This window comes from Myotis davidii, unplaced genomic scaffold, assembly GCF_000327345.1.
Source record: "Myotis davidii unplaced genomic scaffold, ASM32734v1 scaffold139, whole genome shotgun sequence".
Taxonomy (NCBI): Eukaryota; Metazoa; Chordata; class Mammalia; order Chiroptera; family Vespertilionidae; genus Myotis; species Myotis davidii.
Genome location: NW_006290686.1, coordinates 62,511 through 78,130, shown reverse-complemented (window position 1 = coordinate 78,130; position 15,620 = coordinate 62,511). Strand labels below are relative to the sequence as shown.

Genomic DNA, 15,620 nt, shown 5'->3' with positions numbered 1-15,620 from the left:
TTTCACTTCTGATTTTATTTATATGGGTCCTCTCTTTTGTTCTTGATAAGTCTGATTAAAGGTTTATCAATATGGTTTATCTTCTCAAAATCATGTCTTAGTTTCATTGATCTTTTGTATTGTTTTTTTAGACTCTATTTTGTTTATTTCCATCCTGATTTTTACAATTTTCTACTGTCTACTCACTTTAGGCTTTGTTTGTTCTTCTTTTTCTAGTTCATTTTGGTATAAGGTTAGAATATTTGAGATTTTTCTTGTTTCTTGAGGTAGGCCTGTAATGCTCTGAATTTCCCTCCTAGGATTGCTTTCACTGTGTCACATAAATTTTGGGTTGTTGTGTTCCCATTTTCATTTGTCTCAAGGTATCTTTTGATTTCTTTCTTGATCTCATTGTTAACCCATTCATTGTTTAGTAACATGTTATTTAGCCTTCATATGTTTCTAACCACTGTGGTCACAGAAGATGCTTGATGTGATTTCAATCTTCATAAATTTATTAGGCTTCTTTTGTGTACTAATGTGGTCTATCCTAGAAAACATGCACTTGAAAAGAAAGTATATTCTGCTGCTTTGGGGTGAAATCTTCTAAAAATACTAATTAAGTCCATCTGTTTCCTTGTTGATTTTATGTCTGGAAGATCTATCCATTGATATCAATGAGGTGTTAAAATTCTGTTCATCTCTCCCTTTATGTCCTTCAAGATTTACTTTACATATTTAGGTTACCAGGGTTATATCGTCTTGTTGGATTGATTCCTTTATCCTCCACTTGCTGGCTGACTTTAGGCTTAGTCACTAAAAGGACCTCTGGAGGAACATGAGCTGCACAAAGTAGGTTCTCAGTGAGTCACCAGGGAGGGGCGAGTTGTGTTCACCAGATTGACAGATTCAAACTCAGCACCAGTGCTGGGACTGAGGCCACTCAGCAGAAGTCTCAGGGCACACCAAGACTAGCCTCTACCCGCTGAGTGCCCATGGACATTTGTGGTGGTGTTGACGTTCTCAGGGTAAGGGCAGCAGAGTTTATCACATTTGGCCACGTGAAGAGAGGGCTCCGCATAGGAAGGGTAGCACCAGAGGGAAAAATGGCCCCAACCCCAGAGCCACACAACTTGGTCTCTGATATCCAGGCCCAGGCAACTGACTCCTTAGCAGGCATGAGCTGGGCAGGGCAGGGCAACAGGGAGTGGGGAGGGTGGGAAAGCACAACAGGGAGTGCTTTCCAGACTGATGCAGTATGGAGGGGAATGCTCAACCCAGGAAAGATGAATCTACAGGAGGTGTGGGAGAGGGACTCAATACAGGCACCTGGCAGCTGTCCCTTCACTCTCTCCCCGGAGCCACACAACTGTCTATCCTCACATGACTCCACTTCACTCTGAACCACACTCCCTCTGCCGGAGCCAAGGGTGAGTGGCTGCAAAAGAGATTTTGTGTGCTGGTCCTTTAAGAGTGCGCCTGGGTTACTAGCAGACTCGGTATCTTCCTGGGTACTGAATCCCTGCTGATTTTCACAGCAAGGTATTATGTGGGCTCCTCTTCCTGGCTCTGGTGCTCCAGGCTGGGGAGCCTGGCTGAGGTTGAGACCTCATGCCCCTCAGGGGACCTTCGCAGCTGAGACATCCCTCCGGATTCTCCACCACCTCGTGTTGAATGGGGACCAGGCCTTTTCATTTCTTTGTCCTTCCTATCAGTCTAAATGTGGCTGCTTCTGTAAATGCTTCATTATACAACTTCTGTTCAGTTGGTCTTCAGGTAGTTATTCAGGTTGATTATTCTATAATTTAGTTTTAATTCCAGTTTGGACTTGGGAGGAGGTGAGTGTAACTTCTACCTATGCTGCCGCCTCTTGGATCTCCATCTGCCCTTTCTTTTTAAGAGTCATGTCTGTACTGACAAAGCACATTTAAGGAGTGGCTTGCCCTCAGGGCACAAAAGGCACTGACATCAAACACAAGAAACATTCTAGTATGTGCCTCCTGGTCTCAAGACTAGGTCCTGACAAACCTAACCGATTCCTTGTCTGCTTTCTCCCCTTAACTCTCACAGCCGCTGATCCTGGTGTTCATTCTGTATTTATGATCTTCATTTGTTCTTTAGAAAAGACTTAGGGGCTCGATGTCTCTCCCTTTTATGAACCATAGGGCTGTCTGCCTCAGCAATGTACTCAATGATTGCTTGCCCAGCCAACCTCCCAATGTTCAAACAATACCCCCTGAACCTTCTCCCTTCCTGAGAGTGCTTCACCAACCTTTGCCAGGCGGGAGCTTAGTACAGACGTACAATGGCTGCCTTTCCTTTCCTTCAGATATCTTATTACAGAAGAAAACCGTAAGGCAGGTGTGGAGTAGTGTGGAAGTCAGAAAAGTTCCTCCGGAGGTTGTGTACATTACGGTTTCTGAGTGTCAGAAATAAAGGTACTCACCACCTGACCAGTAGTCCATGTTCCATGAAGTTTTTCAGGTTGGGAAGGGTTTGCCTCAAGTCTGGAGTCCCAAGTCCATGTTGGTATCTCAGCTGCAAAGGTAGAAAAATAGAATTAAAAGAAATTCTGGCAGATACTAGGCAATGCTTCAGAAACATGATCTATTAAACATGTTGGTGTTATTTTTTTACTCAAAAACAGGAAATATGAATGTATGATCCCAATATCATCAACCACACTTTTGGGATGGTGTTTAAAAGTACCCCTTTCATTTCTTGCTCCTTTGCCCCCTAAAGTTGGAGAAGATCAAGAACGACTAACTGTGGAAGCAAAATATTTCAAAGACCCTTGTAGGATTTGCTACCATTGATTCCAGGGACAGAGACCATAAAACCAGCGTTTGGTTTTAGGTACTGAAGGCTGGTATTATATACTCTGAGCACATTCAGCCCTTCTTTTGCTGATCCTCTCTTTGTATGAGCAAGGGTAAGAATCATGTTGTATTCTTCTGATAGCTAAAGTGTCTGATACAATGCTAGTGCTCAGTGCTTACTAAACGAATGAGTAGCACTTTTGACAGAGGACGTGCTCTATATTTCTCTTGTATCTATAATTTCCCTCTTTATGCAGAACGAGAGCACAGAGCCGAAGGACTAGATGAGGAAACTATGGCCTGTGGGCTTGATCTGCTCTTAGTTTTACTTACTTCTGCTAGAGGCTGCTTTTTAAAATTAAGTATCCTTCTATGTTCCTTGAGTATCTTGCTAAATGTTTTCATCTGTCTGTTTCTTGCATCCCCTCACTGTCTCTGAATATCATCTGCTTCCTTAACTGACCATAATAAGATCTGAAATAGGTACATGTGCACATTCATACACATGCTCACACACATAATATCAAATACACAGTAAGTGTGCAACACAACCCTGCAGAAATGTATTTTTCAAATGAGATAATGCATGTGCAAAAAGCACTTTGCAACTGTATATTGTACAAATGTGAAGGATCATCAGTTCTGAAGTTTTACTTTTCTAGTAACTTTTATTTATTCATTTGAATTTTTGTGACTTTGAGCCAAACTGTCGACAATTGCCAGGAAGCAGAATCTCAACGTTTGGGATAATAAACTGGACAATGGTGTTTTTTTCACCTTGTTTTATATATTACATCAAAGAGGAGACATATGTAGGTTACATGAAATCCATTGGTGATAGATTAGGGAGGCGGGAGAAAGCAAAGAGGGGGGTAGTAATCTCTGGGAATGGATAAAAAGTAAAATGATAGACACATACTTCTTTTACTTAGGTGAGTACAGGATAGTTAACAGTCAACAATTAATCCTATATCATAAAAGCCTAATATGCAAATTGTCCCCTCGACCGGGAGTTCAACCACTAGCTATGACGTGCACTGACCACCAGGGGGTGATGTGGAACATGGCGGATGTCAGCAAACATGTCTCGCTGGCTACCTTGGGGCGGAGGTGTGGGGACAGAGGTGCGGTGAGAATGCAGGATGTCTGCTGAGCTTGCTCTCATTCCCCCTGCTACCTCCCCCACCCCCCGGGAAACCAGGGGTTGCATGCAGGGGAACCCCCATGCTCAGGTGCCTGGTGCCTGTGAAGAGCCTGCTCCACACCCACCCTGCCTCTTTCAAGTGAGCTGGGCTGCAGTTGCTGGGACTGTAGGGACCGGTCAGGCTCCCTGGGGGTTCAAGCGGGAGTCAGTCTGAGAGGCAGGCCGGGAGAGAGCATGCTGCCGCCTGGCTTCCATGCGGCAGCTCTGGGTGGCTCAGAGGCCCACACTGCGCCCCGGCCCACGGCATCTGGCTGCGCTCACTGCATCTCCGCGTGGGGACTCGGGTGCGGTGACTCAGGCGGAGGGGGGCACGCAGTGGCCCGGGGGCCCAGGTGCTGCCCAGGGCCCAGAGGTTAGCTGAGACCTGCCCTTCCATGCCAGACCTCATGCTTTGATTGCCGGACAGGCCTAGGGGTAGCACCCGTGCACCAATTTCATGCACCGGACCTCTAGTATAACAATAACAATGAAGGAATTTATGGTCTCCAGTCCTGGAGCCCAGGTGCATTTGGTTGTGCCCCAAGGGGTCTGGAAAAAGGGACGTTACAAGTTACTCTGACATGTTACCTTAGATGCAATAAGACAATAAGCTCAGTTAAGGTAAAGATTGACCTTGTCAGGGAAGATACTGGCCTAGTACATGACTACCCACCATGACTGCTTTCAGTTAAAGTTTTAATTTTAGACCATCCTTTGTAGTTACCTTAGGTCTTTGAGTTTGCAAGACTGTCATGCAGGCCTTCCCTGAGCTTGTCAGGTTACCATGTGGCTCCTTTCGTCCCCATATCCCTCTTTTGGTCATAAATCAATCCAAAGGATGCGTTGATGACCAACCTTTTGTGTGGATAATGGAGTCCAACAGTTTCTAGCATCTAACTTTAAAAGTGACCAAGTCAAACATCTAAATATTTTCTTCTTTTAAAAAATAAATCCATGACCAACAAAAAAATATTAAAGTACGTCTTCCTTTGTTTGTATCTAGTACTCAACTGATTTTTCACTTAACAGAGAAGTTTATTCTTTCTTTTTTTTTTTTTATAAATATATTTTATTGATTTTTTACAGAGAGGAAGGGAGAGAGATCGAGAGTTAGAAACATCGATGAGAGAGAGACATCGATCAGCTGCCTCCTGCACATCTCCCACTGGGGATGTGCCCGCAACCCAGGTACATGCCCTCGACCGGAATCGAACCTGGGACCTTTCAGTCCGCAGGCCGATGCTCTATCCACCGAGCCAAACCGGTTTCGGCAGAGAAGTTTATTCTTACTACAATGAACTTTTAAAGGAAAATGCCAAAACCTAATCGGGTCTCTGGAATACTCACACAATGCAAGGCAGTAGAAACATAGAATTTTAAAGCCAAAAGGAATTGTGAATATTATTTAAGCCAACACTTTGCTTTTGCAGATGGGGACTGAAGCCCAGAAAGGGAGAGTAAATTCTCCAGGACCACAGAGCTCAATGGCAAAGATACTATTAGTCAGAGCCTCCCTTTCACAACCATGTTCCTCCGCCATTTACCCCAGAGCCAGAGGAAAACTGGTAAAAACACTTGAAAAGACAAAAGGAAAGTACTTTTTCCCTTTTCCAAAGCTTAGCTTGGTGACCTCAGTCCCTCCTGAGATCTGTTGACCTTGAATGGTAAGATCGACTCCATGTTAAATGACATCATTTCTTACATTAATATAAAAGCTTTTTCCATACATTGATAAAAGTGAAATGGCTGATATCCCAATATGACATTCCTGAATTCATTGTTTCAATAAAAAAGTGAAATTGTTTACACATGGCATGGAAATTTCACCTGTGATTCATACTGAAAAATATTAAATATCAAAAAACCATACTGAAATAACACTAAGCTATGTGTCCCTGAGCCAGTACATAGTCAATTGCCTGCCCCAGGTCCACAGTGGAAGGTGGGTGTTGAATTCTTTTCAGAGACCACAATGAAAATTTGTCTGCAAGTCTGATTTCAACCAAAAAGGGAAAATGTGGGCATTTTGAGCCTCCACCCAGGCCTTAACTCTTCATTTGCTGCATAGCACAATTATTTTTTATCACAGAATCTTAGAATGTGACAGCTTAAAGAGACACTAGAGGTCATCTTCTCCAACCCCCCTCTTTTCATAAATGAAGAAACTAAAAAAAAAAAAAGAAGAAGAAGAAAGAAACTAAGACTCAGTAAAGCAAATGTCCTGCCCAGGTCACAGAGCTGATAAAGGACAAAGCCAAAGCTAGAACCTAATAAGAACTCCAAATTCTTTCTACCACGTCATCCTTTTAATTTTCAACATATGAGATCAGCCAAAGAACATATATGTACATATGCATAGGCCATGGACACAGACAACAAAGTGGGAAAGTCCAGGGAGAGGGAGTGGGGGCTGAAGGACAAAGGTCGGGGCAGGGGGAGAGGTAATGGGAGACATCTCTAAGAGTGTTAACAATTAAATCAGAGAAAAGAAATTCACATATAATACAAATACATTAATATCTATAATAATAAAAGCTTAATATGCTAATTAGACCAGACAGCCAAATGACCTTCCAGAAGTCCTTCTGGACGTCACCGCAGCGGCAGGGCCAGCGGTTAGGAGCCAGCGGTCCCAGACTGTGAGGGGGATGTCCAACTGCCGGACATCCCCTGAGGGGTCCCGGACTGTGAGAGGGTGCAGGTTGCGATGAGGGACTTCCCCACCCCCCATGCACGAATTTCGTGCACCATGCCTCTAGTTTCAAATAAAGTACATGTACTGTTTAATAAGTTGAAACTACTATAAAGCATCTAATGAAAAAGCAACAGCTCTCTGCTCTTCAGCAGCAACTACTTTAACTGCTTCTTTTTTTCCATATCTCTGAATAATATACTTATATTAATATTTCTTATTCTTCCAATTTTAGCCATCATCTACCATGTTCTAATAATGAAATATAAGAAGTTAGCTCTCCCATATCACTCTTCTCTTAGACTAACATTTTATCCCCTTACCCACACAATATCTACTTTTAATTAAAGCATACAAGGATTTAACGCTGTATTCTCCCAAATATACTTCTCTTCCTCCTCCCCTCAAGATATTCAAAATCACATTTTTTTTTGTTAAATCAATAGTCAGTGTTTACTTTACTACAAAAATACTGTTCACTGCTGAGCTATGTAATATACTATCCCCTTTTTTGTAGTTTTTGTGTTTTTCTTAAAGTGCTATTTGCCATTTTTTCCCACTTGTTGAGTACCTACCTTGTTAATAGTACTACTTGTTGAGTACCTATGAACCTATCACTAGATCCTCCCCAAACTAGGACAAAACCTTAAAATCATTCTGAATCTGATTAAAAACACCATATAACCCATCACGTCCATTTGCTCCCTTGATATTTCCTGAAGCATCTCTCTCTCTGCTCCAATCTGAACTGGCTGCTCTCTAGGCTTGTTCCATTGCTATCTGCCTAGAACTTTCCTTCACCATCACCTTGGACATTCTGGCTTACTTCTTTTCTGTGTTGAAGCTGTTGTTTTCCTAGATCTCATGACTTCTTTCTTGATTTACAGCCGCATCTTGGTGGAGCATAACCTAAAATAGCTTTCTGGGAAAGGGAAGCATAGGAGGTATCTTTTCTGACACCTTGAATATTTACTAGTAAAAATACCTTTATTTCATTCTCACACTCGAATGATAGTTTGCCTGGGTATAGAATCCAAGGCTGAGAATAATCCCTTCTGAATTTCTAAAGTATTGTTTTACTGTCATTCTACTTTGCATATGGCAATTGAGAAACCTAGAGCCTTTCAACGTTCTATGAGTCCACTCTACATGCTCCAAAAATTATAGGCTTTAACCACATATCTAAGGAGTTTGATATAAAACTATGGTTAAGGTACACACACAATGTGAGTGAGGAAGAAACATCAGCCCATTTGGCCCCTTTTCTGGTTTTGCCCACCTGTGATTTGGCTGAAAGAGTCAAATCTTCCCTGATTCACTTGAAAGGCAAGTCTGATGGAAGAGTCTCCAGGAGATATCTCTCTGGACACCTCGGGGGAAGTTTATAAAAAGAGAAGGGGTAGGATGGGGTTCCTTTCTGTACTATACTATGTCAGGTAGAGCTGACCACTATCAAATATGTTCCTTCAGGGGAGGAATAAATCTAAATGTGCATTAAGTAATTCTTTAACACAGTGGTTCTCAACCTTCCTAATGCCGTGACCCTTTAATACAGTTCCTCATGTTGTGGTGACCCCCAATTGCATTGTTACAAATTGGACATAATTAAAGCATAGTGATTAATCACAAAAACAATATGTAATTATATATGTGTTTTCCGATGGTCTTAGGAGACCCCCGTGAAAGGGTCATTCGACCCCCAAAGGGGTCACGACCCACAGCTTGAGAACCGCTGCTTTAACAAGTTAACACTCGAATCTAATTAGTAAAAAAAAGGAAGGAAAAGAAGGAGCAAGGTCAAGGAGGAAAGGACACGAATAAGAAGGAAAGGAGAGAAAGAATTACATTTCCTAAGTTCCTACATGCCCTAATCATTTATTCAACAAATGTTTATCTAGTGTCCACTGGGTAAGCATTGTGATCCATTCTCCGTCTTTGGAATGACGGCCCTGGACTCACTGTTCCCACAATAGAAAGGGGTGGGAACCTTTTTTCTGCCAAGAGCCTTTTGGATATTTATAACATCATTCTCGGACCATACAAAATTATCAACTTAAAAATTAGCCTGCTATATTTGGTCAAACATTTAATTAACTCGCCCATTATGCCTTGGTAGGGCCAGACCAAATGATTTTGTGGGCCTCACACAACCGTGTTCCCCACCCCTGCCATAGAATGTATAAAACCTTGAGCAAGTTACTAGTACACAACCAACTGGTGCCTTGTCTATAAAACAGGACCAACAATATTTGTCTCATAAGATTGTTGTAAGAGTTCAATGAGGACTTTTATAGGAAATGGAAACTCCTGAGGCCTGATTTTTAGAGGGTAGTCATTAAAACAGTCGAGGGCCTGGCCGAAAGCGCAAGCTCAAGAGTTAGAACTCTTTCGTCAGCAGTTAGAATCGACTACAGGGTTTTAAGCCGGAGAGTGAAGGAGGAAAACAACTCCAGAGGCAACTGGAAAGGACAGGTTAAAAGATTGAAGTACTCCTTTCTTTGAGAAATCTTACTGTGTGTTCCATCAAAATCTGCCCTCACCAACTGTCATCAATACCACACTTCCCTCAACGCAGCTCCTTCCGCTCTCACTTCTGATTGGGAAAAGCAGATGCCAAGAAACCCAGGCAAATAAAATATTGCTGTGGGTCTAACTGCCTCAAATTAGTCTCTGAAATAAACACCTTTTGTAACAACTTCCTACTGCACCACCACCCAAAGAGTGTAAGCAGTTTTTAAGTGGAATTTTGGTTTCAATTAGCTTGAATTTCAGCTTTACTCTGATTGGTTTAGAACTCCATGGGGGCAATTAAATTTTTGTGCAACTACTAGGTGAAAACTACACATAGACGATAGGTGGGAAGTGGGGAGAAGCTATGTTCAGTGGTTTCCCTAGAAAAATGAACAAATGCTACTGTCTACTAGCAAGAGAAAATCCCTGTACTGAAGTAACCAGGAAGGGCTGGCTGTATAGTTACTGGAACAAGCAAAAAGAAAGAAAACAAGAGCAAAGGATACACTTAGACTGCAACAGACAACTGTAGCCATGTCAATCACATCAACTATCTTCTCTTTGTTTCCTCTCCCACACCACCTTTCTGAATAAAAATAGAGTATTCTTCCAAAGCCTCATGCTGGTTCCATCCCAAAACACTATATATTCACTGTGAGTTTCACCGAATAGGACATATCAACTACGAAGTGAAAGCTCTTGTAGTTGAAATGAACTAGTTTCTACAGCTTGATAAACGGTGCTCCATTCACGAGGTAAGACCATATGCAGCTTTGGAGATCATATTTGAAAGTAAAGTGTGATTGTTCTTCCGAGAAATATATGCTGAATTCTTATACTCAGTGAGCATCTTCTTATTGAGCTAAGAGGCCTAATTTAATATCAAAGTGCTCAATCTTATCTTTATTTTATAAACACACTATTTTTCCAGGCCAGGAAAGACTCCGGGGGTTCAGGAATCATTTTGGCATTTAGGTTTTGGCAGGAGAAATTCAGTTTAGACAAAACACACACACACACACACACACACACACACACACACACACTTCCAAACTACACAAGGCCACTTATTGCGTGGCTTATTAGTTCCATATGGGGCTGGAGCTAAGCTGCATGATATGTTTGATACAAACCGTCTGTTACCGTGAGGGAATGTGGATTAATACAATGCTTCAATAAAGGATACTAAAAGATCAACACTTTCGTGATGGGATTACAATGAATTTGACTACAAAGAGAACTGTTCTCGAGGAACTAAAAAATAAGAAATTAAAAATGCACATATGCATCAAAGACTTAACTTCATAGTTCTGGCTTATGTAGCTAGAAATCTCTATAGGAGTAGTTATCAATGTTTCAATTCATTTTTAAATGCTATGGTTTCGCTGACATAAAAAGAACTAGATTAAGAGCTCAAAATACGGGCACCACCAAGTCAAAAATAAAATCTGCCTTCCTAGAAGAAAATGCAACTCTTTCAAAGATGTGGGAAAGTTACGTAAAGAATACTTAATATGAGCAATAATATTGTTTCTTGCAGTGAGTTGATGCAATATCTACCTCTAAGGGAAAGTATAAGAACCCGATTATGAGCCTCTAGTTGTAAGAACAACCTAAATATTTTTTCATCCCCATCTATAAACCATGCCAGTTCTTTTCCAAAATCGATATGTTATAAGGTAAACACTGGACACAGTTGAGGCCTGCCATTCTGAGGTCTGAAAAGCCTAAAAGTCAAATTTAAAAGCTCTTAAGTCTAAGAAATGGAGAAGTTTCTTCCATTCCTCATTCCAATCATACCACCAATTATGCTTAGAATTCGGGATTCATGAGAGAGCTAAATGGCACCTTTGAGAGCACCAGCCCACCTGCTTCACTTACTTCACAAGGTAAGTGAGAGATTAAGTGGCCTCTCTAAGGTTGAACACATTGAACCTAGGAAACAGAATCTACATTTGCTGAGTTCTAATCACAGGCTCTTTTCTTTATATCGTAAGTTGTACTTATGAGGCCAGTTTATATTTGAGTCAAACTTATCATTATAAAATATGTTATGTTAAAAACACTTCAATTAAAATGGACCTTTGCTTCAGAAGCTTATGTTTGTCAGAAAACAACCAGAAGCACTATTAAACTGATGCACCTCTGGAGTCAGCATGATCTGTGTGGTCTCGATTACTGCCAATTTCTGTGAGTTTCGAAAGAGGGTCAGTCAAGCATATTGCAAATGGATAAGCAAAGCAGAGCTGGAAATTTGTTAAAGTTAGGTAAATCAGACCCCTAGTAGCAACTGGAATCAGCTTTAAATAATGAAGGTTGCCTGGCTGGTGTGGCTCAGTGGTTGAGCATCGACCTATGAGCCAAATTTTAAGTTTCTCAGTCCGTATTATCTCTGCCCTAATTATTTAAGTGCCATTGTAGCACAAAAACAGTCATAGGTCATACCTAAAAGAATAAATGTTGTGTTATTACAATAAAACTTTATTCAAAAAACAGCTGCTAGATCGGCCAGTGTGGCTCTGTGAATGAGGGCTGGCTAGGAGGTCTCAGTTCAATTTCCAGTGAGGGTTCCATCCCTGGGTTGTGGGGTTTGCAGGAGGCAGCTGATCAGTGATTCTCTCTCATCCACGGATGTTTCTATTTCTCTCACTCTCTCTTCCTCTCTGAAATCAATAAAAATAAAAATTTTAAATAAATAACGAAAATTATTTTCCCTAAGGCAATGTGAGTGGACAAACATATAGTCAGATCCATTAGAGCAGATATTCATCCGTCAGGTCTAGCAAGCTCAATCTTGGCTCCATGCCCTCATGTTGTTAGTTCTGTACACCCTGATTTATCCCAAACTACCTTGTTTTAACCTTTGACCCAAACTGGATTTCAGATTCCCTTGGAATTTCTAGACTGGATGGTAGGTACATGTTTATTTTTAAAAACGCCAAACTGTTTTCAAAGTGGCTATACAATTTTGTATTCCCCCAGCAATGTGTGCTTCAGTTGTTCTGCATCACTTAAATCTGTTATCATAAATTTGATTGTACAAGGAATACAGAAGCCCATTCTGGCCTTTCCCCAGGAATGTACAGTGACCACAAATACCTGACATGACAATTGGAAAAAATTACTTAATTCAATTCAACAAATGACTATGGAAAAGCTTGTATGTGTATGCATGTGACGGTAGTGATAGGTGAAAGTATAGGTATGTATATGATGTTGTTTATAATAGGGGAAATTGGGAAATAATTTAAATATATGCTAGGCCTTTGGCCAGGTTCTACGGTAGAATGATAATTGTGTTAATGATAACAAAAATAATTATATAGCTGATAATGTTTACTGAGTAGTTTAATTATGCCAGGCATTATGCTAAACATTTCACATTATATTATTTCCCTCGGTCCTCACTGTAACTCTATTATGGTTTGAAGAAATTGAGACTGAGAGTTAATAAGTGGTAGAGCTTGAATCTGCAACCCTTGAATCTTCTAGCACTTTAAATTCCTACCACTTAATGATAATGGGAATACCAGTAGCAGCTATAGCTCTTCTCAACATGCAATCTGTGCCAGGCATGGAACTTAGCTGTTTATTTATGTCATTTCACTTAATCTGCATAATAACCCCATGGGGTATGTCATACAGTTCTTTCTATGCACTTGAAGTTTAAAGGAGTTGGTTGAAATTTCACAGGTAAAGGGTCGAGGAGCTGAGCTTTGACATCCCAGTACAGTCTAAATATGGCTTACAAGTTGGTTAGAACAGATTGTTTTCTCATTCTTCCTTTAATTCCAACACTGAGAAAGAGACCCCTCAACTCTTGAAACACATTCCTTCTCTTGATATCAGACATTTGACATAGTTACATCTCCACTTAGTTGTTGTTCAGCTAAGTTATACATATTTAGTCTTTTTAAATCTTTGCTTGGAAATCAATCCCCACAGGCTCTTCATCATTCTTTATGTCTCTGAACTCCCTCCAGTTTCCCTTAAAGAATCTGGTAATGAGGTGCCCTAAATGGAACACAGTTTTCCAGAATGGTCTTTTCTCTCATTAATGACTTTTTTCCTTAAAATATTAATTTTACTATAATATCAACTTCATGCCTTTTAAGTTTTCTGGTGAAATTCTTCTGACTTCACTTGAATTACATTAGAGTCCAAGCCCATGTTCCCACTGTTTAGTCTCCCTGGTTGATCATAAATAAATGTAGCTTTAAAAAAAACAAAACATCCCCCAAAACACAGCCCCATCCCAACAGCAATGAACTGTTGAGCTCACATTGCTCCTCCAACTGGACAGATGCTCTTAAAATTTGGTCTGGAATAATTTTATTCATCTTTTGATCTCACAATTCATTTAACAAAAAGCAAACAATTCATTAGATATGGACTGAATACCTACAACAGGCAAGGTATGCAAGGTGTGACTGGGAATGATGACAGACTGACCCAGCCATGGGTGCCACCCTTCAGGAGGCTACCGCCTAACTGCATGATAACTAAGTGAACCTAGAGGGAAAGTACAACCTTCTGTGAGAGTGTGAAGGGTGGGGCTAGCAGGCAGAGTTTAAGACGGCTCTTATAACTTTCATCCCTGCTGTTTTTCCCTTGATTATTTTGTTTATGGTAAAGGGAGATTATCTCGATGGGCCTGATCTAATCACATGAGCCCTTTTAAAAACAGAGTTTTCTCTGGTTGGTAGCAGAAGAAAACGTTCAGAGATATGAACTGTGAAAAGGACTTGAAGGGACATTGTTCGTCTGAAGATGGAGGGACCATGTGAAGAGGAATGCAGGAGGCCTCTAGGACCAAAGGGTGGCCCCTGGCTGCAAGCCAGCAAGCAAATGGGGACCTAAGACCTTCAGCTGCAAGGAGCTGGATTCTGCCAACAATTTAAATAAGTTTGGAAGTAAATAATTCTCAAAAGTCTCCAGATAAGAGCCCAGAGTGACTGACACCTTGATTTTGGCCTTGTGAGACCTGGAAGCAGAGAAACCAGATGAGCCCACCCAGATTTCTGACCTACAGAACTATGGGATAAAAATGGATGCTATTTAAGCTGCTAAATTTATAGTTATGAAGCAACAGAAAACTACTACAGGTAGAAGAGATTACATCTACCTTTTACCTGAAGATATTTGGAGTGAATTCATGAGGAAAATGTGGCCTGAGCAGTTCCTTGGTGAACAGATAATATGTTTTTATTTTATTCTTATTTATTGATTTTAGAGAGAGAGAGGGAGAGGGAGAGGATGAAAGAGAGAGAAACATCAATTTGTTGTTCCCCTTGTTTATGTATTCATTGTTTGACTCCTATATGTGCCCTGCACGGGGATTGAACCGACAACCTTGGCTTACGAGGATGATGCTGTAAGCAACTGAGCTACCCGGCCAGGATGGACAGATTACATTTGGTAAATCTACTGCATGCCAGGTAAAATGGGGATAGCTCTACACAAGGGCCCGGAGGTTTTCTGTTAGCAAGTAATGTTGTGAACATTAAACACATGCTGGGGCATACTTCTCCAATGGCTCATTGAGTGCTCAGGGGAAGGGGTGCAGTCACTGAACAATCATCTCCAGCTTTATCTATTTTGGGAGTCTGAGTTTTGTTCTCCAGAGATTATGGTTCTCTAAAATATTCTGGAAGATCTTGTCAGGCTAAAAGCCAAATCTGGATGTTCAAGTTTATGGAAGGCAGACAGAAAAACTAAAAAACACGTGAACGACTACTTCAGAATAGGACAAAATCTTTGGTTGTTAAAGCAAAGCACACAGCATTAAGTGACCTTGTTTATCAAACTGGGGAAGCACAACACACACATGTGAGCTAGCTATATAAACTAGCTATGGGAACAATACCATGTCTGTCCCTTTCTGTTCTACCTTCAGTCTTAAATAGGACAAAGAAGACAAGTAGCTGTAATCAGCTATTTATTCAGTCAACAGACACTGAACACCTTCTATGTGCTAGGCCAGTGATGGCGAACCTTTTGAGGTCAGCGTGTCAGCATTTTGAAAAACCCTAACTTAACTCTGGTGTCGTGTCACATATAGAAATTTTTTGATATTTGAAACCATAGTAAAACAAAGATTTATATTTTTGATATTTATTTTATATATGTAAATGCCATTTAACAAGGAAAAATCAACCAAAAAAAAATGAGTTCACATGTCACCTCTGACACGCGTGTCATAGGTTCGCCATCACTGTGCTAGGCCATGGACTGAAGTTACAAAATGAAGAAGAGGTAGTCCGTGCATTTGAAGTAATCCTAATAAAGAAAAGATATTTAAAAATGAGAACCATAATTATACTAAAGAATAATGAGTATCACATTAGAGGAAATGATAGAAACAGAGGAGGGACACCTAACCAAGTCTAGGGGGGACAAGGACATTTGGAAAGGAAGTGATAACCTAGCACATGCA

General features: G+C 40.8%; 1 protein-coding gene across 1 annotated transcript in view; it reads right to left on the bottom strand.

Moving 5' to 3' along the window:
• Positions 1 to 15,620, bottom strand: part of LOC102759667 (UV radiation resistance-associated gene protein) — a 98,455-nt gene that overhangs the window by 31,408 nt on the left and 51,427 nt on the right. Inside the window, exon 3 of the mRNA XM_006763841.2 lies at positions 2,426 to 2,517. Coding sequence (XP_006763904.2) covers positions 2,426 to 2,517 — 92 coding nt within the window. The remainder of the gene's footprint in view (positions 1 to 2,425; positions 2,518 to 15,620) is intronic.